The sequence below is a fragment of the Sciurus carolinensis genome, chromosome 2, assembly GCF_902686445.1.
Source record: "Sciurus carolinensis chromosome 2, mSciCar1.2, whole genome shotgun sequence".
NCBI lineage: Eukaryota > Metazoa > Chordata > Mammalia > Rodentia > Sciuridae > Sciurus > Sciurus carolinensis.
In genome coordinates, this window is record NC_062214.1 from 87,932,439 (window position 1) to 87,956,135 (window position 23,697).

Genomic DNA, 23,697 nt, shown 5'->3' on the forward strand with positions numbered 1-23,697 from the left:
TCTTATCTGTAAAATGGGAGTCCTATCTCTGACATACTCCAAGAATTAAAAGTGATAACAAATAAGTGACTGGGATAGAAGTACAGTTAGTACCTCAGGCACTCGACAAATGTGCTGTTCAATTTGTAAATGGAAAATGAAAAACATCAGTGCCTTCTGCAAATTTTATTTCTACCAGAATAGAAATATACTTTCACCTGGCTTGGGTTTCTGTTTTACCTGGCAAGCATTGGGTCCTGATTGGGGAAGAAAGAACCCCAATGGAAGTAGAACCAGAATTGTGGGTGTCAGAACAAGATGAGATCTTTCAGATGATTTGAGTTGACACCCTAAAGTTACCAATGAGTAAATGAAATCCCAAGGAGTATAACTGATTTGCCCCCAAGTCACATAGATCCAGGGTTAGAGCCCAGTATAAACATGGACTTTTCTTAACCACATACCCTCACGGGGATGGTTAATATGCATGAGGTTAGAATGCTTAAAAAAAATCTTCCTTTGACTAACTTGAAAAATAGTTCTTCTTTTACAGTATTCTAATTTTCTTCCTTCCTTTTTCCTTTATAACATTTGACTTTAATTTACTCCATCTGGAGTTTTCTTCAGTATAGAATGCAAGGTTAGGATTGAATTTACTGCTTTTTCTCTCAAATCACTTGCCAAGTGACATGGCACCATTCAACTAATGAGTCCTCCTTTCCCATTGCTTTATAGTGTCATCTTTATAAGATTCTAAGTTATTTTTTATACAAAGGTCAATGTGTACGCTCACTTTTCTATTCCCTTGATCTGTCGATTTTTTCTATCTACAGTGCAATCATAATTACTGTATTTTTATCATATGTTTTAATATGTGCTATGAAAAGTTCACCATCATTAATCTTCTTTAGGGAAAAAAAATGAAGACTTTTGCCTGTTTATTCTTCAAGATGATAAAATTGGTAAGTTAAAAAAGAATTAACATTTCATACAAACTGTAAAAATTCCCCCATGACACCCATAAGAATTTTCACTGGAATTACATTAGATATGAAGATTAATGTGGGAGGAACTGGCAAATTTGTGATAAACATTTTTTCATTTATTCTAGTGTTCTTAGATGTTGCTCATTAAGGTTTTGTTCACATTAAGTCCTGCATCTTTTATTTTAACGGTTATCATTGAGTACGTTTGATGTGAGAAAGAATAAGGAGGGGGGAAATAGGAAGGAAGGAAAGAAAGGAGAGGTGGAGGGAGGGAGAGAAGAGAATGGATCTCACGCACAGACATGGAAGACAAACTCATCAAAACACTTTTAATAATTATGTCTGGGTGGAGGGACTGAGGTCATATAAATCTTATTTTCTTACCCTATTTTTAATCCTTGCATTTGCCAAATTGTCTTCAATGGGAATGTGAGAGTCATAATCAGAACATTGGAGGTGGGGAGTGGGGTTGACAGAGCTTCATGTTTTCCTCCTGTAGGCAGCTGCTATGTTGACTACCTGGGTTCTGGGCTCAAAGAACCAGTCCCAGGGATATGCCACAGCCACCTCAGGGAAGTTGTATGTAGGCTGGAGTTGGGGGAAGGGGATGGAGAGATGGGAGAATTATTACAATCACACCCCTGAGACTAGATTCTCATCTTTTCTTCAGAAACCTTTCTCTTCAAACATTCAACTCACTTACACTAAATTAAATCAATCATTTGTTATGTACCTTCTATGCACAAGTTTTTGACAAAGCACCATAGAAGATATCAAAGTGAAAAAATAAAAATAAAAAAAAAAGACCCCTGCCTTCTAATTGGCAAAAGATAGGAAGTCCTGTTTTCATTTAAGGTCCTGGTGTAAATGCACTAAAAGCATTCCAGCCAGAGAAAATTAATTCCACCTGAAGAACTCTGGAAAGAGACATTTTTATGATCTCAAAGAGGAATATTCTACAAAAATAGTCAAACGAGGTACATGGTATTTCTTTACTTAAATTAACCTAACACTGCGTGACTCATTTGTTCAAAAGTGTAAGTTGCAATTCAAAGTTATCAAACACACATATATAAATTGACAACAAGTTCATTAATGGATTCTGACCACATGGGCACTATGCTTGAAGACAGAGAAACATGGTCCTTGCCCTCAAGGGGTTTGTTTACAATCTAGATGGGAAAGTTTCCATCTTAAAAGTCCCAGTTCCTCTTCTCATTCTAGGCCTTGAGTTAATACTATTTACTTTTTGCTCTTTCACATCTCTCCTAGACCAGAGTAGAGAAATCCCTCCATCAAATCCTTGGCTACCAAGGAAGCAATTCTTGGGTAGGTGCCTGATCTACTCCTCAGATTCTGGCCAAACTCATCCTGCTTCAAAGCCACCTCAGGGGCAAGTATGGAATAAGGATTAAGAAGGCCTGTTGAAAGTCAGACTGATGTGAATTAGGACCCTTTGATCTTTAACTGCGTGACTTTGGGTAATTCTTATTTAATTGCCTTTTACATCAGTTCCTCCGAATATAAAATGAAAGTAACCATAGTATTTAACTCTATGAGATAATCCATGTAAAGTGTACTTAACACCATGCCCAATCCAGAGAGGCCCTCAGAAATGCTAGCTATTATGTAACATTCTGCAGAGTTTCCTGGCAGGCAGGAAGCTTCAGCAGCCTGGGGCGGAGGCACAGTTACCTGCCCTACACATGTTCAAGATGTAAATGCGGAGGTTGTAAAGGAATTGTCTTCCCTCCTGATAAAATCTAGATTCTGACTTGAAAATAGGGGCAAATGGAATACTAACTCCAAGCCAGCAGAAATATGGTGACCCATATTTCTCTTGAGATTTCAGTGTTTAGAGGAAATGACAAGTCCATAAATAAGAGGGTTATAGTTTTGAAAATCCTTTACTGAAAAGTCCTACCCCTCCCCTCACAAATTACAGTCATGTTAAAATAACCCAGCAGGAGATATAAAGGACACGTTGAAAGGACTGGAGAAGAGGAAGCTGGGATAATGTTTTCTTAAGATCATTTTATATTGGTACATTATAATTATACATAACAGTGGACTTTGTTGTTACAAATCCATGTATACACATAATACAATTTGGTCAATTTCCCAGTACATCTCCTTTCTCTCCCCTCTTCCCTCCTCCTGGTCCCTTTCCTCTAATCTATAGGTCTCCCTTCTATTTTCATACACTGTGTTTCACAATCACTGGCCTCTCCACTTTTCTTCCCTTTCCTCTCTTCTAGTTTCCACATATGAGAAAAAACATATGACCCTTGACTTTCTGAGTCTGTTTTAATAATGCTCTCAAGTTCCATCCATTTTCCTGCAAATGACATAATTTCACTCTTCTTCATGGCCGAGTGAAACTCCATCGTGTATGTATACCACATTTTCGTATACCACATTTTTTTTATCCGTTCAACTGCTGACAGATACCTTGGCTAGTTCCATAGCCTGACTATCATGAATTGAGCTGCTATAAACATGGATATGCGTTTACTGCTGTAGAATGTTGAGTTTAGGATATAGAGGAGTGGTATCGCAGGGTCATATGGTGGTTCCATTCCTAGTCTTCTGAGGACCCTCCATACTGATTTCAACAGTGGTTATACTCATTTACAATCCCTCCAATTAGTATAAAAGTGTTCCTTTTCCCCCACATCCTTGCCAATGTTTATTATTTGTATTCTTTTTTCTCTCTCTCTCTCTTTTTTTTTTTTTTTTTTTGGATACTGGAGATTGAACTCAGGGACACTTGTCCACTGAGCCACATCCCCAACCCTATTTTGTATTTTATTTAGAGACAGGGTCTCACTGCTTTTGCTGAGGCTGGTTCTGAACTCAACCTCCTGAGCCACTGGGATTACAGGCATGTGCCACCACACCCAACTTATTATTTGTATTCTTGATGACTACCATTCTAACTGAAATAAGATAAAATGTTAGTGGGGTTTTGATTTACATTTCTCTGATTGCTAAGGATGTTAAACATTGTTTCATTGTATTTCTTATTTTGAGAAGTGTCTGTTTACTTCATTTGCCCATTTATTGATTGAGGGTTTTAGTTTGTCTCATTGTAAGTTTTTTGTTATTTATATATTAATTCTCTGTTGGAAGAGTAGCTGGCAAAGATTTTCTCTCTTTCTGTAAGTTCTCTATTCCCACTCTTTTTTCCTTTGTTGTACAGAAGATTTTTCATTTGATGCCATCCCATTTGTTCATTCTTGGTATTATTTCCTGAGCTCATTGCCTGTGCCTATATGTTCATTTTGATCTAATTTTTCCTCTAGAAATTGCATAGTTTCTGGTCTAATTCTTAGGTCTGTGGTCCATTTTGAGTTAACTTTGTGCATGGTGAGAGATAAGGGTCTACTCTCATTCTTCTACTTGTGAATATCCAGTTTTCCCAGTACCATTTGTTTAAAAAGGTTGTCTTTTTCTACAGCATGTTTTTGGCACCTTTGTCAAAGATGGGTTTGTCTCCATGTCTTCTATTTCATTGGTCTATGTGTCTGCTTTTTATGCTAATACCATGATGTTTTTGTTACTATAATTCTGTAGTTTAATTTGAAATTGGGCACTGGGATGCCTCCAGCATTTTTTTAATTAACTTAGAATTGCTTTGGCTATTCTGGGTCTTTTATTCTTTCATAGGAATTTTTTAACTTCTGTGAAGAATGTCATTGGCATTTTGATGAGGATTCTTTGACTCTGTAGATAGTTTTTGTCAATGTGGCCATTCTAATAATATTAATTCTACTTATCCAGTAACAGGGAGATCTTTCCATCTTCTAGTGTCTTCTCCAGTTTCTTTCTTCAGTGTTCTATAATTTTCATCAGCCATATCTTTAACCTCCTTGGTTAGATTTACTCCTAGATAATTTTTATTTTTTGAGGTTGCTGTGAATGGTTTTCCCCCCGATTTCTTTTTCAGTGTATTCATTATTGATGTATAGGAAAGTTGTTGATTTTCATATATTGATTTTGTATCCTGCTACTATGCTGAATTTGTTTATTAACCCTAGAAGTTTTCTGGTCTAGCCAAGATTTTTCTTGTACTCTGGAAAGTGTAATACTTAGGTAAGAAATATAGAATAGCGACTAGGAGATATCCACCTCCCCAACACAACGTGAGTGTTAAACTAGAAAAATAGGTCCATGATAATGTGTTCAGCTCCATGTAGAAGCTAACTTTAATGACGGCCTCCAAAGAGGAATGTCGTCTAATTAGTGTTATCAAAGACACACAAGATCAGCTAAAGGCGAGTGTTTTTTTTTTATAGTAGGAAATTAGTTAATAGGAAGGAAACAATTAAGAACCAGTAAGAAGGGGATATTATCACTCATCTCACTGATATTAATGTCATATAAGGAGCTTAGCACAATGCAGAATAATTTGTGTAGTCAACCTCAAGCAGATAGCATAGAATCACAGAGCCAGGATTTCTCATGCCCACAGAGCACTCACTTTACAGCAATGTATTCATATCCCTTCGGCAGGTGTAGCTTCACAGATGGATGCATCCGACTATAAATGTGTGATGCTGCTCACTGTGAAGATCATCCAACTAATTATCCTTAGTCAGTTTCCCTGTTCACTAAGCAGCCTTCTGACTGGGCTTTCTGTGTAGTTTTCTAATAAGGATACAATATGCTCATCAAATCAGGCTGACCTGAACATTCAGGTCTATTTGATCATTATAGCTCTCCTTAGGATACATAAAGTGACACTCCAGTTTATACATCAGTCTCTTTTGAATCCAGTTGTACCCAGGAGAGAATCAACTCCGGCAAAATCAAATCCTAATCCTGTAAAACTGAGGGTTAGTGAAGCTCTGTAGAGGGCTTCAAGCTGCCAGTCAGTTCCCCTACATGACACTGAATCGTTCTACCTAAAAAACACACTTCCTTCTCTTTCTAAAGCAGAAGATGTAAAATGTTGACCTGCTGGGGCAGCCTGGACACTGCTTTCTTCGAACTACATTTTTTTTTTTTTTTTTAATTGTCTGAGTAAATGTTTAACTATCAGGAGATTTCAGGAAAAAAAATATATAAACATGAACTTCCAGCTTCATTTGGAAATCCAGCTACAAAGGGCTAAAGTAGAAGTGGTTGCTTGCTGTAGGGGAGCTGGCTACTCAGCTCAGAACCCTGGGAATGTGACCAAGCCTTTATACTCAGTCATTCCGACCATTTATTACCTGTCTGACCCTAACACACCCAGGTGGTGGTTCTATTTTAAATAAGAACATTTTCTAAAGGTTTCTATTTCTTTGGGGGGGAAGAGGGCACTGGGGATTAAACCCAGGGAGCTCTACCACTGAGCTATATCCCCAGTCCAGCCCTTTTTATATTGAGACAAGGTCTCGGTAAGCTACCATGACTGGTTTCAAACTTGCAATCCTCCTGCTTCGGCCTCTTGAATTACTGGGATTCCAAGAGGCAAAGGTTGGAAAGTAAAAAGAGTGGTCCATGAATTTCATTTTTTTTCCCTTCTTTTTCTTTCTTTCTTTTGTTAAACACAAGGAGATGATAAATTTGAAAGTAGGAAACACTAGGATTAACAAAGTGTAAGGTAGCCTCCTGGGCATTTCTGCACAGGAGTTGGTAAGAGGGTAAGCCTGGGAGAAGGGGGAAGCTGAAGGCTGAAATCGGCTCTGGGGAGGTGGGAGGGAAGAGAGAGGGCAGATAAGAGTTCTGAGCAATTGCCACTCCTACTCTCTATCCTCCTGTCTTGCCACCACTACTTTCGCCCCAACAAATCCTGCTTTGGGCTAATATTGGAGAGAGAGGTGAGAGAGGACTGGGGATGGAGTCACAGGTAGAATCCTAGGTAGCAGTGGTGCCTGCAGCATTACCACAGAAAGTAAGAAGAGGTTGGGAAGAAACCCAGCCATCCAGCCAGACCAGGCCTTGGTATGAAAGGGACAGAGTTGAATGTAAATGGCCAGAAGAGGTACTGCCTGTGGAACTCTAATTAGGCAGGTTCATGAACGTCTAACAAGTTCAGGAGATAATGCTATTCAAGAAAGTACCATTGCTTTATAGCCAAAGGGAGAGGAAATAAAGTATAATAATCAACGGGGATACAGAGGGACAGAAATTGCTCAAAAGCATCCTAAAGATGCCCTTCCGTTAGAGCGGCTGGAGATGTGATCTAATTTCAGATGTCTGCCGTGAGCCCTTTCTTTTATGATCCTGACAGATCACACAATTAGATTCAGTGGCCCATTTGAGGACATCCATCAGTTGGCCTCCCATATCCAACCACATCTCTTGGTTTTTCCCTTTGTAAAAATCTGAATTGATCAGGCAAAGCTCCCATTATTGTCCATTACTCTCATTATTCTTCACCTCTGCTTCTGTTGATTTGCTTCTAGTGCTTAAACTGCATGCCACCTCTCCTTTAGCCATGTCCCTCGGTTCCTCAAGGCTTCTCTTAAGGCTTGCCTTCATTCGTCATTTTCACCCATCATTACTTTGTCTCCCTTGGGAAACTGGAGGTTCCACAAGGCACCAAAGAAGCATGAATCTGGGAGTCACGCAACCAAGGTCACACGCCTGAAAATGATTCCAAACAACCAAGTTATCTTCTTCTCATCGAGTTGAGGAATCTCAGTCTCTAGAGACTAAGTGGCGTGTTTATGATAACAAGGTTGATAGCAGTGGAAGAGAGCAGGATTGAAATCCACGTCCTCGCACTCTGGTTTTCTGGCTTTTTCCACTCAAGTGTGCAAGACCCCTTTCAGACCTCTTACCTGCCAACCATAAGCTGTTACTATTTGGGCTGTCACTGAAGATAGAGATGGAAATCAAAAGATTATATAATTCTGGTATTTTGGGGTCACATTGCCCCAACTTTATAGCTTAATAAGAGAATCTCCTCCAAATATCCTCTTGGTTTACACTGCACATTTGTGATTCAGAGGCTTGCTTTTCAAGAAAGCACAGGGTGAAGCGTCTATGGGTACTTCCTTCTATTCTACCAAAGAGGCTTTAAAAGGTTAGGAATGTATACTTGAACTCAAGTACAGTTTAAGGAACAATGGGTGAGAATACTGGAGAATGCAGCAATAGTATTTATTCATCTCAAGTGCCTCTCAGTAGATAATTAACCTGGGCCATGATAAAAACAATTCTATTAGGCCCATTTCTCTTGTGGTTAATGCTGTTGTACTACTTGCTGTAGTATTTTTCTTTGCTTCATTTTAAATAAAATACTTAACTATAATATCGCAAGCATTACCACTTTTGGAAATACTCCATTTTCCTGCTTGCAATGGAACAGCACTACTAGTTAGATAAATGCATGAAGTTTTCTATTTTCACTCAGAAAGGTGCAATTCTTATGAAAATCTGGGTGGCATTCCAGACATATTCATGTTTTGGTAGGTTTTCTGCACCGTAACTGAGAGAAGTAAATATTTCATACATAAAAAAATACAGCATTTTATGCTGGACACAGTGACACATGCCTATAATCTCAGTGACAAAGGAGGCTGAGGGAGGAGGATCACGAGTTCAAGGCCAGCCTCAGAAACTTAGTGAAGCTTTGGATTGTGTAGAGGGAAATGAGGGGATGGAAGGGGACTGGGGAAGGAAAGATGGTGGAATGAGGCAGATATCATTACCCTACATACATGTATGATTACACGAATGGTGTGAATCTACATCATGTACAACTATAGAAACAAAATGACGTACCCCATTTGTGTACAATGAATCAAAATGCAGTCTGTAAAAATAAAAATAAATAAAATAAAATAAAGAAACTTAGTGAGGCCCTAAGCAACTTAGCAAGAACCTATCTCAAAATAAAAAAATTTAAAAAGCTGGGGGTGTGACTCAGTGGTAAAGCACCTTTGGGTTCAATCTCCAGTACCAACAAACAAACAAATAAACAACAACAACAACAACAAAATCTCACGGCATATTAAAGGTATTTTCTTGTTCTGATATATATCATTTGCCCCATACTGGACATTTGGATGAAAGAAAAGGCCTATCACAGAGAGTTCTAATTTGGGAAGATCATGGACCCTTTTGGCAGTCTGGTAAAGCCCATGGACTCCTCGGAATAATGTCAATGTTTTTAAATAAATGCATGAAGTAAAATACATGGGAAGCCTAATGTATTGAAATATAGTTCTATCCATGGATGCCTTGTGCCTTAAACCTATCATAGATGTGACTCGGGCCCCTTTGTCTACCTAATTTTGGGCGCTTTGAAGTGGAATTATCAGGTTACAAACACTATTCCTTGGTATGAACTCAAATACTCAAATCTAAAAACCAAGTCACAAAGTAAAAAGGCACAAAGTGAAAAGTGAGTCACACAGGGAGCAGCCTTGTCCTGTTAGGTCCCTGGTGACCCGGGGTGATTCCAGAGCAGTGCAAAGACTCCTTTCTGGGTCCCCCAAATCCCTCTCCTCCCTGTCTTCTCATGCTTGAAATCCCTTAACAGAGCTAAATTCCTTTATTTTAATTAAATAGAGAATTTTGCTCTTGTGAAAGCGTAAATACTCATGAGAGAGGTAAAACTCTATGACAAAGATTTTCAAATTTATTTTCAGCAGTGGAGTCTGTTTTTTCAAATGCAACCTTATATAGAATGCTGGTATGTAAATAAATGTAAGTTTTATAAGAATTTGCATAATTTTATTTATTGAATTATATATTTATTATATAAATTTTTTAACATAGGACATATATATTTATTATTTAAATGCTTTATATAATCATTTATATTTTTATAAATATAAGTCAACACTGGAGACAACAAGGCTGTTTTGGTCAATGCAAGTTATAAAATCAAGAGTTACAGATAATAACTGGAGTCTTACATCATCATAACCTATGATTTATTTATGTGTTCTATTTCACCTGCGCAAGATGGAGAAAATCCTGAACATGAAGCAGTAAGTAATTTCAAATAGCTAACAGTTTGTTATGACACTTTTAATCTTAGGATTTTCTTCAGTTAAAATGATCCAGAAGCTTTCAAGAGTACTAGCATTTTTGTTTGTTTGTTTCAAAGTAGATTCACTAAAATATCTAATAACTGCTCATACTTCTTAGTAATTAAGGATTAGTTAGTTGGCAAGAACTCAATTAGGGGAGATTTGACAACTAGATCCCATAATTACTTTGAATCTTGACTCTTACTTACTACCTAATGTTAGGCAAGTGACTTAACCTTAAGTCTCCATTTCCTGATCTGTAAAATGGTTTTTAAAATGGCACCTACTTTATAGGTAAGGATTAAACAAGATAGTGTGTGTAAAACTTAGCACAGTATTGGCACACATAATAAATGCTACTATTATTGAAGGACCGAGTAACCAAAAATACGTGTGTCATGTATCATTTTAAGACGTTCCAGGGGTTCCATTTAAACTCCTTCTCAGAGATCTTGGCACCTTTCACTTGCAGATATTCACCCAGATCTTCAAAATGATCTTGTTTTGCATGTTAAATCAAAATTCCGAGATGACTCTGTATTGTTGATTTATATCTGCTGTTGCAAACAAAGTAACATTGCTACTCTGTACTGCAAAATGCAGGTTGCACAACTCAATTTAAATCAAGTAACTAACTCAAGCAATCTATAATTCGATGTTATTATGATGCAACATGGGTTGCCGGGATTGCACAGTTGACAATTACGCTGTGCCAAGTCAGCACCAAAGAACTTGCCTGGATTTTAATTGATGGCAGCACACCTGTGTCATAATACTGATTCCAGTTAGTTGATGGAATACTTACTAGGGGCCATGTGCTGCTTTACACTTATTAGCTCAATTTAATCTTTGCTTATTTTTAAATGTTTATTATTGAAGCAGATATGAGCAGATCTGAATTTCAAAATATGACTAGTACAAAGCTATGACCTACCCAATTAAAAAACCTTTATAGGAAATTCAAATGCACATACACATGTGTGCTCACACACACACACACACACACACACACACTCAGAGTCACTACAAAATAACCCACTGATGGTCTAATGCATTAAAATCTGGTATCTAACTTAAAGATACATATACCATATGCTGTTATACTTTAAAATAGCATACATATTTATCATAAAAACAAAATGCAAATTAAATGCTTACATTCTGAAACTCACTGGAGTTTGTAGCAATTTGAAAACCAGGGCATTAAGCCCTACTCCTCATTTATACTAGAGTGTGAAAGGAATCGAATCAGATTCTTTTCTGAAAGCACAGAAGTGAAGAGAGAAGGAAGTTAGAGATTTTTAATACTAATTCATTTTCCAGAAAGGCAAGAACCTTAGTAGGCATTTATTGCATACCAGCAATGTTCATGTATTATCTGCAATCCTCACAACACCTCTGCAGAGTCGGCATCATTATCCTGGTTTTACAGAAGTGGGAACTAAGGGACCTGAGACATTCCTTTCCTTACCCAGGTTCAGAGACAGAGCAAGCTCTAATTTACTTCACGCCGAGCCCCTCCCATCACACCAGCTGCCTCTCCACAAAACTACACCTTTTTTATAAAGCAAAAAGACCAGAAATAAGTGAGGTGGAGTAACCTGTCCTAGAAACAGCTAGTTAGTAGTGAGGCAGGCAGTATCAATAACACAGGAGCAAGGTCCTTTCACTGGTAAACCCTGTGGAATGGCCCAGTAAGAGGAGACCTTATACCACCAAGGGGGCAGCAAAATCATGACTGCCCTAGGAGATGGGGCATTAGAGTACACAACTCCAAAGCAGAGACTGGACAGATGAGGGGACAAGTCAGTCCTCTCCTTAGCACTTGTTATGTGCAAAGCACTGCTTGATGCAGTGGGGAATTTATAAGACAGTAAACAGAATAGTCAATGAGGTTCCCATCCTGATATGTGGGTGGGAAAAAAGGCATGATCACATGAAATATTAAACAGCACCCCTGGGAGGGACCACAGTAGCATTCCTGTTTCCTCCCTCTGTCCCTACAAGAACATAAGTTTTAGATGACAATATAAAACAATGGCACAATATAATACGTGAGAATTGCCAATTGTAATAACTAATATTTCCCAAGCACTTTTTTGTACCAGGATCTTTGCTAAGTGCTTTGAATTAACCATTTGAATCTCAGTACCCTCCCACTAGATAGGTATTCTTACTAGGGACATTTTACAGATGAGGAAATGCAGGCTGCTTCCAGGAGGTGCCCCCTTCTAGTAAGGATTCATATCAGGCAGTGTGACTCAGAATCACTACGCTGAAGTGCTACCAGTTCTTCCTAGGGTTGAACTGGGAACAAGTACAGATCTTAGCCCAGAAGCTGAAGAACCCTAATGTTCCAAAGAAGCTAGAGAACTCATTAGTTAGTTTTTTTATGAACATTATTTGACGGGAACGTAGCCACACACCAGTCAACATCACATTGCTTCCTTCACCTCTCCCATTACTCCAAGAACAGCAACGCAGGCAATATGCCCCACCCTCCCTATACCACCACCATATTAGTAGGCTACATTTTATAGACGTAAATCAGGACAAGCAGGAAGAGTCATTGTGCTTTCAAAAACTCTTCCTAGGCAACCTGAAGAGAAGGTTCTCTGCGACTGATGGAAGATGGGATGCTGTGCATACTGTTGCAGTCCTTGGGTAATGACCGTGTGTCATAAATAGGATATGGCATTTCAGAATGCCTTTTAAAGCTATTTCCTTTTGTTCGACTAATTTAATTTACCAAATACTCCTGGGAAAAGGGAGGGGGACCAAGATGCTGACTCCACATTTCCTGAAAAATCAACATTTTCTTTTTTAACTGCTCTCAAAGAAAATTACATCTGATTGTTGTCTGCTGGCTCCCTCAAACTCTACCTCTGTCAAAATCCTGCCCCGGCAGGTGTGAGAAAGAATAGATGCAGAACTTGAGTGAATACCCACATCTGTTTTTGGAAAAAGGGAACAGAAGCAGCACAGAAGGAAGTAAAAGAGATAATTGCTGGCTTGAACTACAATACATTTTACTTGTGGGCAGAGGGCCAGCTTACAGCAGGCGGAATAGGCAGGCCCATCTTATTGGAATTCAGGGGTGGGCCTCCGTTCTTGTCCGGAGACAGCTGTAAACCAGCAGCCCATAGCATCACAATCAGGCACAGAGTTTTGTCAAGGAATGCTGATACGTACAGAAGCAGCTTTGTCTGCTTCCACCGCACCCCTGCCTGGTGAAATGACAGTCAATCTCTGATTCCAGATGACAAGAACTGGATAAAAACTTAAAACAAATGGCGACCTTTCAAAAGATTAATTTGTTTACCAACAAAATGTTCCTCTTTGTCATCTGAGATGGGGGTGACCTTCACTTTCCCATATCTAGGCTGGAAGGATGCTGACTATAGTCATCTGTTAAGTTAACTCCGTCTCAGCAATTATTCCCTTTTTTATTTTTAGTGACAAGAAGGGTTTATTAATTCACTCTGCTTCTTGTTATGGTTTATAAATGCAACAAGCTCATTCTGAATTACTGCAGTGTAACATCAATTTGTTTAAATCTAATTCTGCTACCATTGCCAAATTATGTTGTGACTGTAATTGTGGCCATATGCATGGGCTTAAAGCACAATCATGTTTTGAGATCGTCCTCCCCGCACCCCACCCCTCACTTCTGGCACTTCTTCTAATCATTTGACATTAACACAATTGCCTCACTTTCCATTACTTTATCATCTCAGAAATGAATGTGCTCTCAGTGAGCGAGATTACTACGCACACCCCAAGTGAAACAGTAAAGAATGAAACTATGATTTGTGAAGTGTGGTTGCTACCCAACTAAGTTAGTGAGAAACACTGCATAACATATGACTCATAAAATCTAGAAGTCATAATAGTATTAAATTCAACCTCATGAATAAATAAAAGATTCTAAGTTTACATTGCATTATATATTTATTTATTTGGAAAGTGGGACCAAAGAACTGGTATAATTCTACAGCAACTCATATCTTGCCAAAAAGAAAAATGTTTTTATGATTCTTTTCTAGGTCATAACAGTTATAATCAGAGTTATTTGTGCAGCAATTCAAAGCGATGTTTTGTTTGGCTATTTTGTTATGCATTCATAATCGTTCTTTTAAAATTCATGTTAACAGATACATGTTTCAAGCCTCTTAAGAAACCCTTTTTATTTAAAAATAATAAATCAAAGTCAAATTTTCTGTAGATCTTTTAGTGTGTTCATTATAATGTCTGGCTGGAACTAGATGCCAGCGAGTGAACAAGAATAGCACTAGGGATTTCTTCTTGCCTCAAACCAATAAGGACCTACTCAAAACCATGTTAGAGGGTTGTTTATTTTTTATTTGGCAGATTTAAGATATTTTAAAAATCATTAGTGAGTTTCACTTGTAGTGCTCTTTTGTAAATTGATTTTGTATAACAGAGTCACAGAATAGAAAATTCTGAAGGAGTCTTCTGATGTGACTGGCACAGGGGAGCAGGGAGCGTGTGTGCTTTAATGTGCGGCTCCATGTTATAAGGAAGGATGCTCCTCTTCATCAGACAGAGAAAATATCACAGCTTCTAGGAACTAATAATGTAAATTGGCTATGTATTCAAATTTGATCTGTCAAAAATGCCTAAGATTATTTACAGGCTTTTGACAAGCTGTTCAAGTTTCATGAGAAGTAGGGAAACACATGGCCCTTGGCAGCCAAATAATAAGCCCCTTTGAGTGCTCAGAGTAGTTCTAAAAAGCGATTAGCCTCGATGCTGCTTTTCTAATTAACTATACATCACAATGCTGGACACACTGCTTCTGTTTGGGTAAGTACTTCTAAAAACATTTTGATAAGAGGTAAATTGCCACTGTGTTAACCCCCAAATGCTTTACATGATTGTTTAAAACCAAATATCCAAATGCTTCTCTCAAAGGACCTTTTTGAACAATGATACTGTTTTGTAAATTCAGAGCAAAAATACTGTCTTTCTGCCAGTGCCATCATATATCTATATCAACATCAAACTATAGGGTAACTACTTTGATGGAAAGGCTAATAGTTCAAGCAAAACATATTTCCCATCTAAAAATGCTCTGGTGTCCATTTTTATGGAGTTGAATTTTCTGAATAAGGGATCTTCAGTATAGTCAGTGAATATACAATATCATCGATCAACAAGGCAAAGTGCCTTTTCACTTCCTCTTTGTTCAGAATACACGGACACAATATCCCCGATATTTATCAACTTAGAAATTATTTTAAAAAAAGATGAATCATTAAGATTCTGCCCCCAAATTTTGGATATAATTTTGAATTTCCTGTTTAAGTCTGAATCTCCACTCAGAGTCATAAGGTGAAGCATAATCTTCACTATATTTAGAGATATGCCTTTAAAAACTTCAGTACTCATCAGAAAAAGTTTGCATGAAATACAGCAGTTGCCTCAGGCTACACAGCCTCAGCGCTCCACCAGCTAAGCCAATATTAATTCTAGATTGAAGAGGAAAACCAACAACAACAAAAGAGAAATCTGCTCTGTCTCTACAGCCAGAGAAACCATATTTTTATTTCAAGGGCTTTGGGGCTCATGGGAAGTAGATAAAAACGCTTTCATATTATTCACAGTGACATTTTAAATAAAGTTTCAGCAGGAATAAAAATATCTAACTTTCTGGTTATTTCTTAGGCTATAAAAGCATTTCTATGATAAAGTGCTCTTAAACCAAACCTGTTTGAATAACATAAAGCACATATAAAGAGACTGAACATATATTTCTGGGTTACATGAATAAAGCAGGCAGCTGGATGTCTATGAAAGAAATTTGGAAGATTAATCTCAGAGACAATTATGCTAGTTAGAAATGGCTTTGCAATGTCATCTTAAAATTAATCTTGTTTTTAGTTTTAATTCTACCAAGGTATACATTTCAGAACTTTTGAGAGAAGTGAAAGGTTTAAAATGTATAGAAATGTATAGATTTCATCTCAGTAATTATTTTTAGGGTTAGAAATTATCTCAAAATAAATGATTTCCCCGTTAAAAATGAAGCACCACTCTTAATTTTCCTAAGAAAACCCACAACACAGGAAGAGTGCAGTCCTTGCTTTGGGCCACTTTAGCAGCAATGGCAAAAATAGGCACAGCTCTGAGAGTCCTTCCTGTGAATCCACATTGGATTATTTTCCCATCTCACAATTCTGCTGACATAAAGGATTAATGCCTGCTTGCTTCAGATTTAGAATAATACACTAAATTTTTGTATATTATATGAGAAACCACTATTTGAAATGGATACTATGCTGTTATATTTTTATTTTTCTCATGGTAAACCAATTATCCATGGTATCAAATATTGAAAATTCCTCTATTTTTTTTGTTGTTAAATTATTCCTCCTAGTTAAAATTATGGTACTAGATTATTTAAGCATATCAAATAAAATAGAGAAATTTGAATGAGTTACTTACAAATGGATCTTTTCTAATAGGTTTAGATTTCCTTAATCATTACTAATTATAGATGGAATGAAAGTCACTCCATTTCATCTCCAAAAAAATGCCAAGGACAAAAGAATCACAATTTCATTCAAGATCAACATTGCATCTTACACCACTGATAAATGACTTTCAATCCTTAAAAAATGAAGAGTTTGTTAAAAAACTCATTACTTACATGTGCTTTTTTCTGATTAATATATGGCAAACTGATTCCATAGTTCGCATTTACAGCAGCTCTGTGGTGGATGTTTTCAGGATCCTGCAAGATTTTTACATTCAACCCTATCTTTTGCTGAAACAAAGAAACAATGAAACTTTCATGCCAGATGAACAAAAATGCTTACTAACATTTTATATCCTCAGAAGAATACAAAGTTCTTTGAAAATAATTATTTTAGTGCAATTCTCACTGGAAAAATATATTTGGATTCTTTATTTAGACTGCTCATTGGTCTCTTTTATTCACAGAAAAGGAACTTTCTGCAGATTTTCCTCCAGGTAGCCTATTAATCACACAAATATATCCTCAAACACCATTCATTTTCTTAAAAATAATGCTAGAAATCAACCAAAGTGGACAAAGGACAAAAATACCTGATCTCAGATTTATTTTTAGCTTTCCAGGTCAAGAATTTTGTCACTGAAATCTATACTACAAATACACAGGTAGAGGGCTCCCTTGGTCTGTTAATGTGGCCAGTTTCCTCTAGGGTCACTTATAGGTAGATCTCAGTGTAGACCTAATAAATTTACCAGAACCAATTTATCTATTCCTTCACAGAGATTTTGCTATCTATAAGAATAATTTGTGCTTTCTTTAAAAAAAATTAAAATAAAAGCATCTTGCTCAAACTACCCATTCCCATTCTGATCAGTTTACTGCTGAGATGCTTAAGAAAAAAAACCCAAAACTGGGCAGCAGAGTGGTGGTGGGAGAGGTACTGGAAAGGTGTGGTCAGACTCAGGTTCCAGTTCTACCCTGTGCCTCACTGGAAGTCAGTTTTTTTATTTGCAAAATGTGGCTGTTGGATTTGGTCTACTGAATTACTGGTTAGCTTTGGCATTCTGTGATTTGAGGCTAAAAGATGATTTGGTTACGCTTAGGGAATATATTGCCAACGATTTCTGAAATCTTTTGTGATTCTTTTTATTGTGACATAATTCACATATTATAAATACTTCCTTAAAATGCATAATGCAGTGGTTTTTAACTTATTCACAAAATTGTGCAAGCATCACCAATCCCTAATTCCAGAACATTTTCATCACCCTAGCATGAGACCTCCTACCCATTGGCAATCGCTCCATTTCCCCTCCCCATGCCCCAACCAACCACTAATTCATTTTCTGTCTCTATTGATGTATCAGTTCTGGGCATTTCATATAAACAGAATCATATGATATGTGGCCTTTGTGACTTTCTTTCCTTCTTTCTTTCTTTCTGTCTTTCTTTCCTTTAAAGGAAGTTGGATTTTTAAGTGAGACACTTAAAAAACTGATTTTGGTTCAATTAAGTATCTTAGTTCTGGATTTGTAGCTCAGTGGTAGAGCACTTGCCTGGCATGCATGAGGCCCTGAGTTCAATCCCAGGAGCAAGCAAGGAAGAATCTCAGCTCTGAGGGTGATCTGATGCAATGTTGGAATAGTTATAGGAACCAGACGGATTAGTTCATGATCCAGATATTTCTTTGATGGTAAGCATTCATAAACTGCCTAAGGTCAAAGTGGAGAGGAAGGCTACAAAAATATCTTTGGAATGTATGCTGTCTAGATAAGCTATTTCTTAACACATGCTCCAAAGCTTCCCTTTATTGTTTAAATTGTGTTCTGAGAACCAAATCTCCAACTAACTGCCCTGTTTTATTTAACCCATGCAGAGACACAGGTTGCAAACAAGGCATGTCCTGTAACTTTCTCCTTGAGATATAGGTGGTGACAAAGGTAATGTAGTGGCTAATTATAAATGGTTTTCCTTCTGTGGCTAACCCACACTCACAGCACCACTCTGGGTTTTTGCATGGAAGCCAAATGCCTCTTTTATTGAAATTAATACCTGAACATAATTTTTCCCTTCTTAATTAAACTTTCAGAATAATTTCCATTCTACCGAGGATTGGGAAATTGCTAATATGTATTATATTGACTGGATGTGGTTTCTGTAATTAGGGTGTTTTTAAAATGTGTATTCTGGATACAGTTGATGGTAATAGCTTCATCTATCATGTCTAAGCTTTGTTAGAACTTTTTAATTCTGGGATCATTGGCTCAGTGGACCAGAGCAGTTTTCTTAGTTTTATTATGCTCCATCAACTTAGTGTGGCTATAGGACTAGTAAAGGGAAGAAATGATCAAACACAGAGTCATTGTTAAAAGTGGCATACAAATTCAGTTGTTTTTCTACCCATTTTTACATGTTTGTGGCATTGGACACAGGTATTTTTTAAAGTAAATCAGTATGTAGATAGAAATCCATCAGGAAGGATAGGTTGTAATAGTAAATCTTTACTGTTGGCTTAAAGCGATGGGAAAGGTCTTTTAAAATCATTAATATTCTAACATTTGCTATTTTAGCACCAAAGCATTGTGTACCAAAATAATAATATGTAGCACACATGATTTAATATTTCTTTAAACTATATTAATGGAATATACATTTTGATAATATAAACATGTTAAAAGCATTGCTGAAAATCACTACCAAATACAAAACTTAACTTGGTTTTATGAACCATCTAGAGGGCTGTATAAGAAAATACTTACAAGCATATGTTGCATTATCAGATCCAGTCATAAGTTTTTTTCAAGAAAAACAAAGACTTTAAAAAAAACAAAATTAATCATTCCATTAAGCAGAAAAGCATGCTTTGGAAGATGATCATTTTTTACCAATAGTAAGATAAATATCAGAAATAATTTCAGAAATTTTTCTTAAATTGGTCAAGAAAAGACAGAGATTTATTTAATCTATCTTGAGTCACTAAACAATCTAAACTTTGTATTCTCTTCTTTTGATAGTAATTACAAGCAGATATATCAAATGTGACTCTCATTTAGACTTTGGTTTGTAAGAACAGAAGTTATTATCAGAGCCAATTACTGTTTTACCTACATGGCTGCACAGAGGCAGGGAGCGCAATTTCATCTCATCAGTGACTTTGTGGTATTTATTTTATTACTATGCCCACAAAGCTATATAAGAAGGAAATAGCTTATGCTATTAAAGCTAGGGTTGGAATATAAGAGGCTAAGGTTTCTTTTAGAAGAACTTTTGAATTAAAAACACTAGGCAGCATGTAATGCCAGCTCCCCAGACATGGGCAGACCATAAAACGACACACATCTGAGCAGGAGCTCCCACACAGAGTAATCAAAATTGAAATGCTTCACAAACAAAGTTGAGAGAGGCTATTTACCAAGTTACCGTATTAGCGGCATAATGTTATTCTCAACAGTGTTTGCCACGAGTAATGTCTTCTAAAGTGGATATTGCTTAATATCATATCCCCACTGTCAAAGACATCGCCATTGACTCTCAAAGCTAGAAAGAAGACGAGTCTGAAAAGTATTCAACCTCCTTTAACACCCATCCTCTCAACCATCATCATCTACAATGGAACAAACAACAGACATCACCAAGCCCTGGTTGGAGCCCTATGCTATAGATTTCTCATTTGCGAAATTTGGTAATAATACCAATCCTAACAGGGCTACTTGTGAAGTTCCAATGTCTAGTTGAGCATCTTAATTGTAGATTATAAAGTCCTATTCAGAAGCCCACTTGAAAGGGGTTCCTATTGGCCACAAAATAATGATTGCAATGGATTGAAACACTTCCTGTGTATAAAAATCCATGAGTTCTTCATGTTTCCCTCTCTCTCAAAACACTAGTGATAAAATCAATAAGTAAGTCTGGAAAAGGATAGGTGAAAGAAGGAATAAGCATTTACTCAACTTTTCCTGAAAACCTGTTTTACACATTCATGAAAGACTTGCTGAGAAAAAGTTCTTCTTGGAAGCTAAAGGAATGAGGGAATTAAAAGATCACTACTTTGCAATCCCTAATGAAATAATGTATTTAGGTGAACATCAGTGGTGGTTAATATCACTGAGTGAAAGATTGTGGAAAGTTTTATGAAGGATAGAACAAGCTGAGAATACCTGAACTCATGGATCAACCTTAATAACATTAAAAGAGAAAAAAGAAATTACCTCCCTATAGACTATAAAATACATGGCACCACCTATGAAGTATTCCTACCAAAAATAAGATGGAACCTGAAACTGATCAAGTTTCTTGATAAAACTACCAGTTTACAAGAAATGCTAGGGACAGAGGAACACATAAAATGGCACTATGAGATTGCAGGTGGTCATATCCAAACTGTAGGGAAAACCTATATGACAAGTGATCTGGTTTCTTCAGCAAATAAATGGCATTTTTTAGATGACAGAAACTGTCATAGATTAAAATGAGATAGAATTGCAATGTGTGGATGTTGTTTGCATCTTTATTCAAAGAGATAACAGTAGAAAGACAATTTTAGACAATTAGACTGAACATGGATTGGGAATTATAGAATACTGATGAATTGCAAAATTTGTTAGATGTGATAAGAGTTGTGTTTTTTAAAAAATCCTTATCAAGTTGTACACCTATAATCTTCAGCTACTCAGGAGGCTGAGGCAGGAGGATTTTGAGTTCAAAAGACCGGCCTTAGCAACTTAGTGAGACCCCCATCTCAAAACAAAAATGAGATAATAAAAAAATATTAAAAGTCCTTATCAAAGAATATACCATGTGAAATGATATGATTTGCTTTAAAAGACTTTGCCCAGGGGCTGGGGTGTGGCTCAGTGGCAGAGCGCTTGCCTAGCTAATGTGCAAGGCACTGGGATCGAGTCTCAGCACTGCACATAAATGAATAAAATAAACGTCCATTGCCAAATAAAAAAAAAAATTTAAAGAAAGACTTTGCCCAGAAAAGTGTGGAGGCAAGAGATAAAATGAGAGTGATAAAATTATGGTAACTTAAAACTACAGGATGGTTACATGGATTTCTTTCTGTTTTTATATATATTTAAAAATGAATTTTCTTAAGAAATTATCATTAAAATTAAGGCAAATTAAAATGTAGCTAATGTATAATTAAAATGCAGCCATTCATTATTTTACCATTACTTCCGCTCTAGCAGTCTATGCTCTCTGACTTGCCTTCTTCCTTCCTGCTTAGGGCTGGAAGGATCAATAAGCAGCAGCCCTCCCCAGCTCCAGCATCTCTGAACTCCACACTGCTTCTAAATAGCCTCACTGCCCCTAAGTGCTTCAGGTTCACAAAACCTCAGACTTGACTCCTATGTAGATGGGTCCATCCTGCTTTCTGATTCCCATAGGAGCTGAACCGGAAAATAAGAAGAAAGCAAGGGAAGAGTGCTAACATTTGTTTGGCTCCTATTTTGTTCCAGGCACCAAACAGGCACTGGTTGTTACAGTCAACTAATTTAATTCAGTTTTAAAATGGCAAAAGATATACATGACAGTAGAGTGTATGCTGACATGTTATGCATCCATGGAGGACCACTTTTTCTAATTACGATCCCACGCTTGTGACTGTACATGATGTGGAGTTTCACTGGGGGTATTCATATATGAACAGAGGAAAGTTATGTCCCATTCATTCTCCTGTCTTTCCTATTCCCGCCCTCCCTCTTTTCCTTCCTTCTCCTTTCTCTAGCCCAAGGAACTTCTATTCCTCCCTCCCCACCGCCCTTCTTGGGTGTTAGCAGATGAGGCACTCTTGATTCCACAGCCCATCTGTCTACCAGGCCCTTTATCCCCTTCTCATGCCCACAGGCACTACTTTTTCTGCACCCTCAGTGATTACTGTGTAGACCACTGGAATGGCCTGAAGAATGGGTCTCTCTTCCTCCTCTGCATGACCTCTTGCCTCTGAGCACTGGTGGGACTATGTCTCTCACCTTTAAAACCCTCCAATAGTTTCCCTTAGGGTGGCATGATCTGACCCCTTCCTCCTTTCCAGTCCCCTCTCCTGCCATTCCCTCCTAACTGCCTGACCCACTGGCTCCACACACACAGCACGCTCTCCCCACCTCTGTTCCCTCTTTTGGCAGTGCCTCCTTCTCTGCTCTTCGGGGTCTCCTGAGTGCTCTTACTCACACCTGAGCTCAGATCAAGCGCAACTTCTTTCTGGGAGGCCTCCCTTAAACTCCACCACTCCTTCTCACCGTTTACTCATTCATTCTAATGTTTATTGAGAGCCTCCTAGGTGGAGGGAACAATAAAAAAGTTCCAGTCCTCATGCATTGCATATTCTTGAAGGAATATAAGGAATCAGTTGATAACAGAAAAGCAGATACGTTATTAGTTTCTGATTGCCATTTGTGCTGTAAATGGAATACACTAAGATATTGGGGTGGAAAATAAGGGAAGGTTACTCTCTGAGCAGATGACAATCACACTGAGACCTGAGTAAAGAAACTGAGCAAGTCTTGCCAATATCCAGAAGTGACTGAAGGGTGAGAAATTGAAGACTAGTGAGAAGGGATAACTGCAGAAACTGAGGCCTTAATAGGACTAGGCTTAATAGGATGGGGGAACACTTCTTCATTAAGAGGAAGGAAGACATAGAATATACATCTAGATACAAAATGCTGATGGATTCAGTAATGGAAACATTAGGATTAATTTGTCTATAAGTGGCCGAATGTGGGAAGAATATTGTTTAAATAAGACAGAATTTAGTCCTTCATGCATATGAAGTCCAGAGGCAGATTGCTAAGTGCTGGTTGGAAATCTATGAAGTATCTAAGAGATAAGACCCTTTCCAGCTCAAAATTGTGCTATACCTAATGTGTGGGCCTCCTCCTGGTCTAAGATTGCTGTTGGAGTTCCAGCCATCACAGTTCCATTTCAAGCAGAAGAAAGGGTGGGGAAGAAAAGGGTCAAAAGTTACAAGCCAGTCATGTTTGAAGGAAGTTTTCTGAAAACTGCGCCTAACACTGCCCCTTAGATAGTGGCATCTAATTAGAAAAACCTAAATTGGATTTCACTATCTAAGGGACAGTGTTACTTGGTCATGTAGTTATGACCAAGGTAAGGGAAGCTGGGAAATGTAGTCTTTATGTTAGACAGCCATATTTCTAGCTAATAGGTTTCTGTTGTTTTTGTTGTTGTTTTTACAAAGGAAGATAGGCTACTCACAGTCTCTGACACAGGAAAAGAGGTGTATCTCATCTAATTT

The 23,697-nt window shown here is 37.6% G+C and overlaps 1 protein-coding gene across 2 annotated transcripts in view; it reads right to left on the minus strand.

The window, feature by feature from the left end:
- Window positions 1-23,697, minus strand: part of Iqch (IQ motif containing H) — a 212,340-nt gene that overhangs the window by 153,634 nt on the left and 35,009 nt on the right. For both annotated transcript variants that reach the window (XM_047540480.1, XM_047540479.1), the window contains exon 5: window positions 16,614-16,730. In XM_047540480.1, the coding sequence (XP_047396436.1) occupies window positions 16,614-16,730 (117 nt within the window). The remainder of the gene's footprint in view (window positions 1-16,613; window positions 16,731-23,697) is intronic.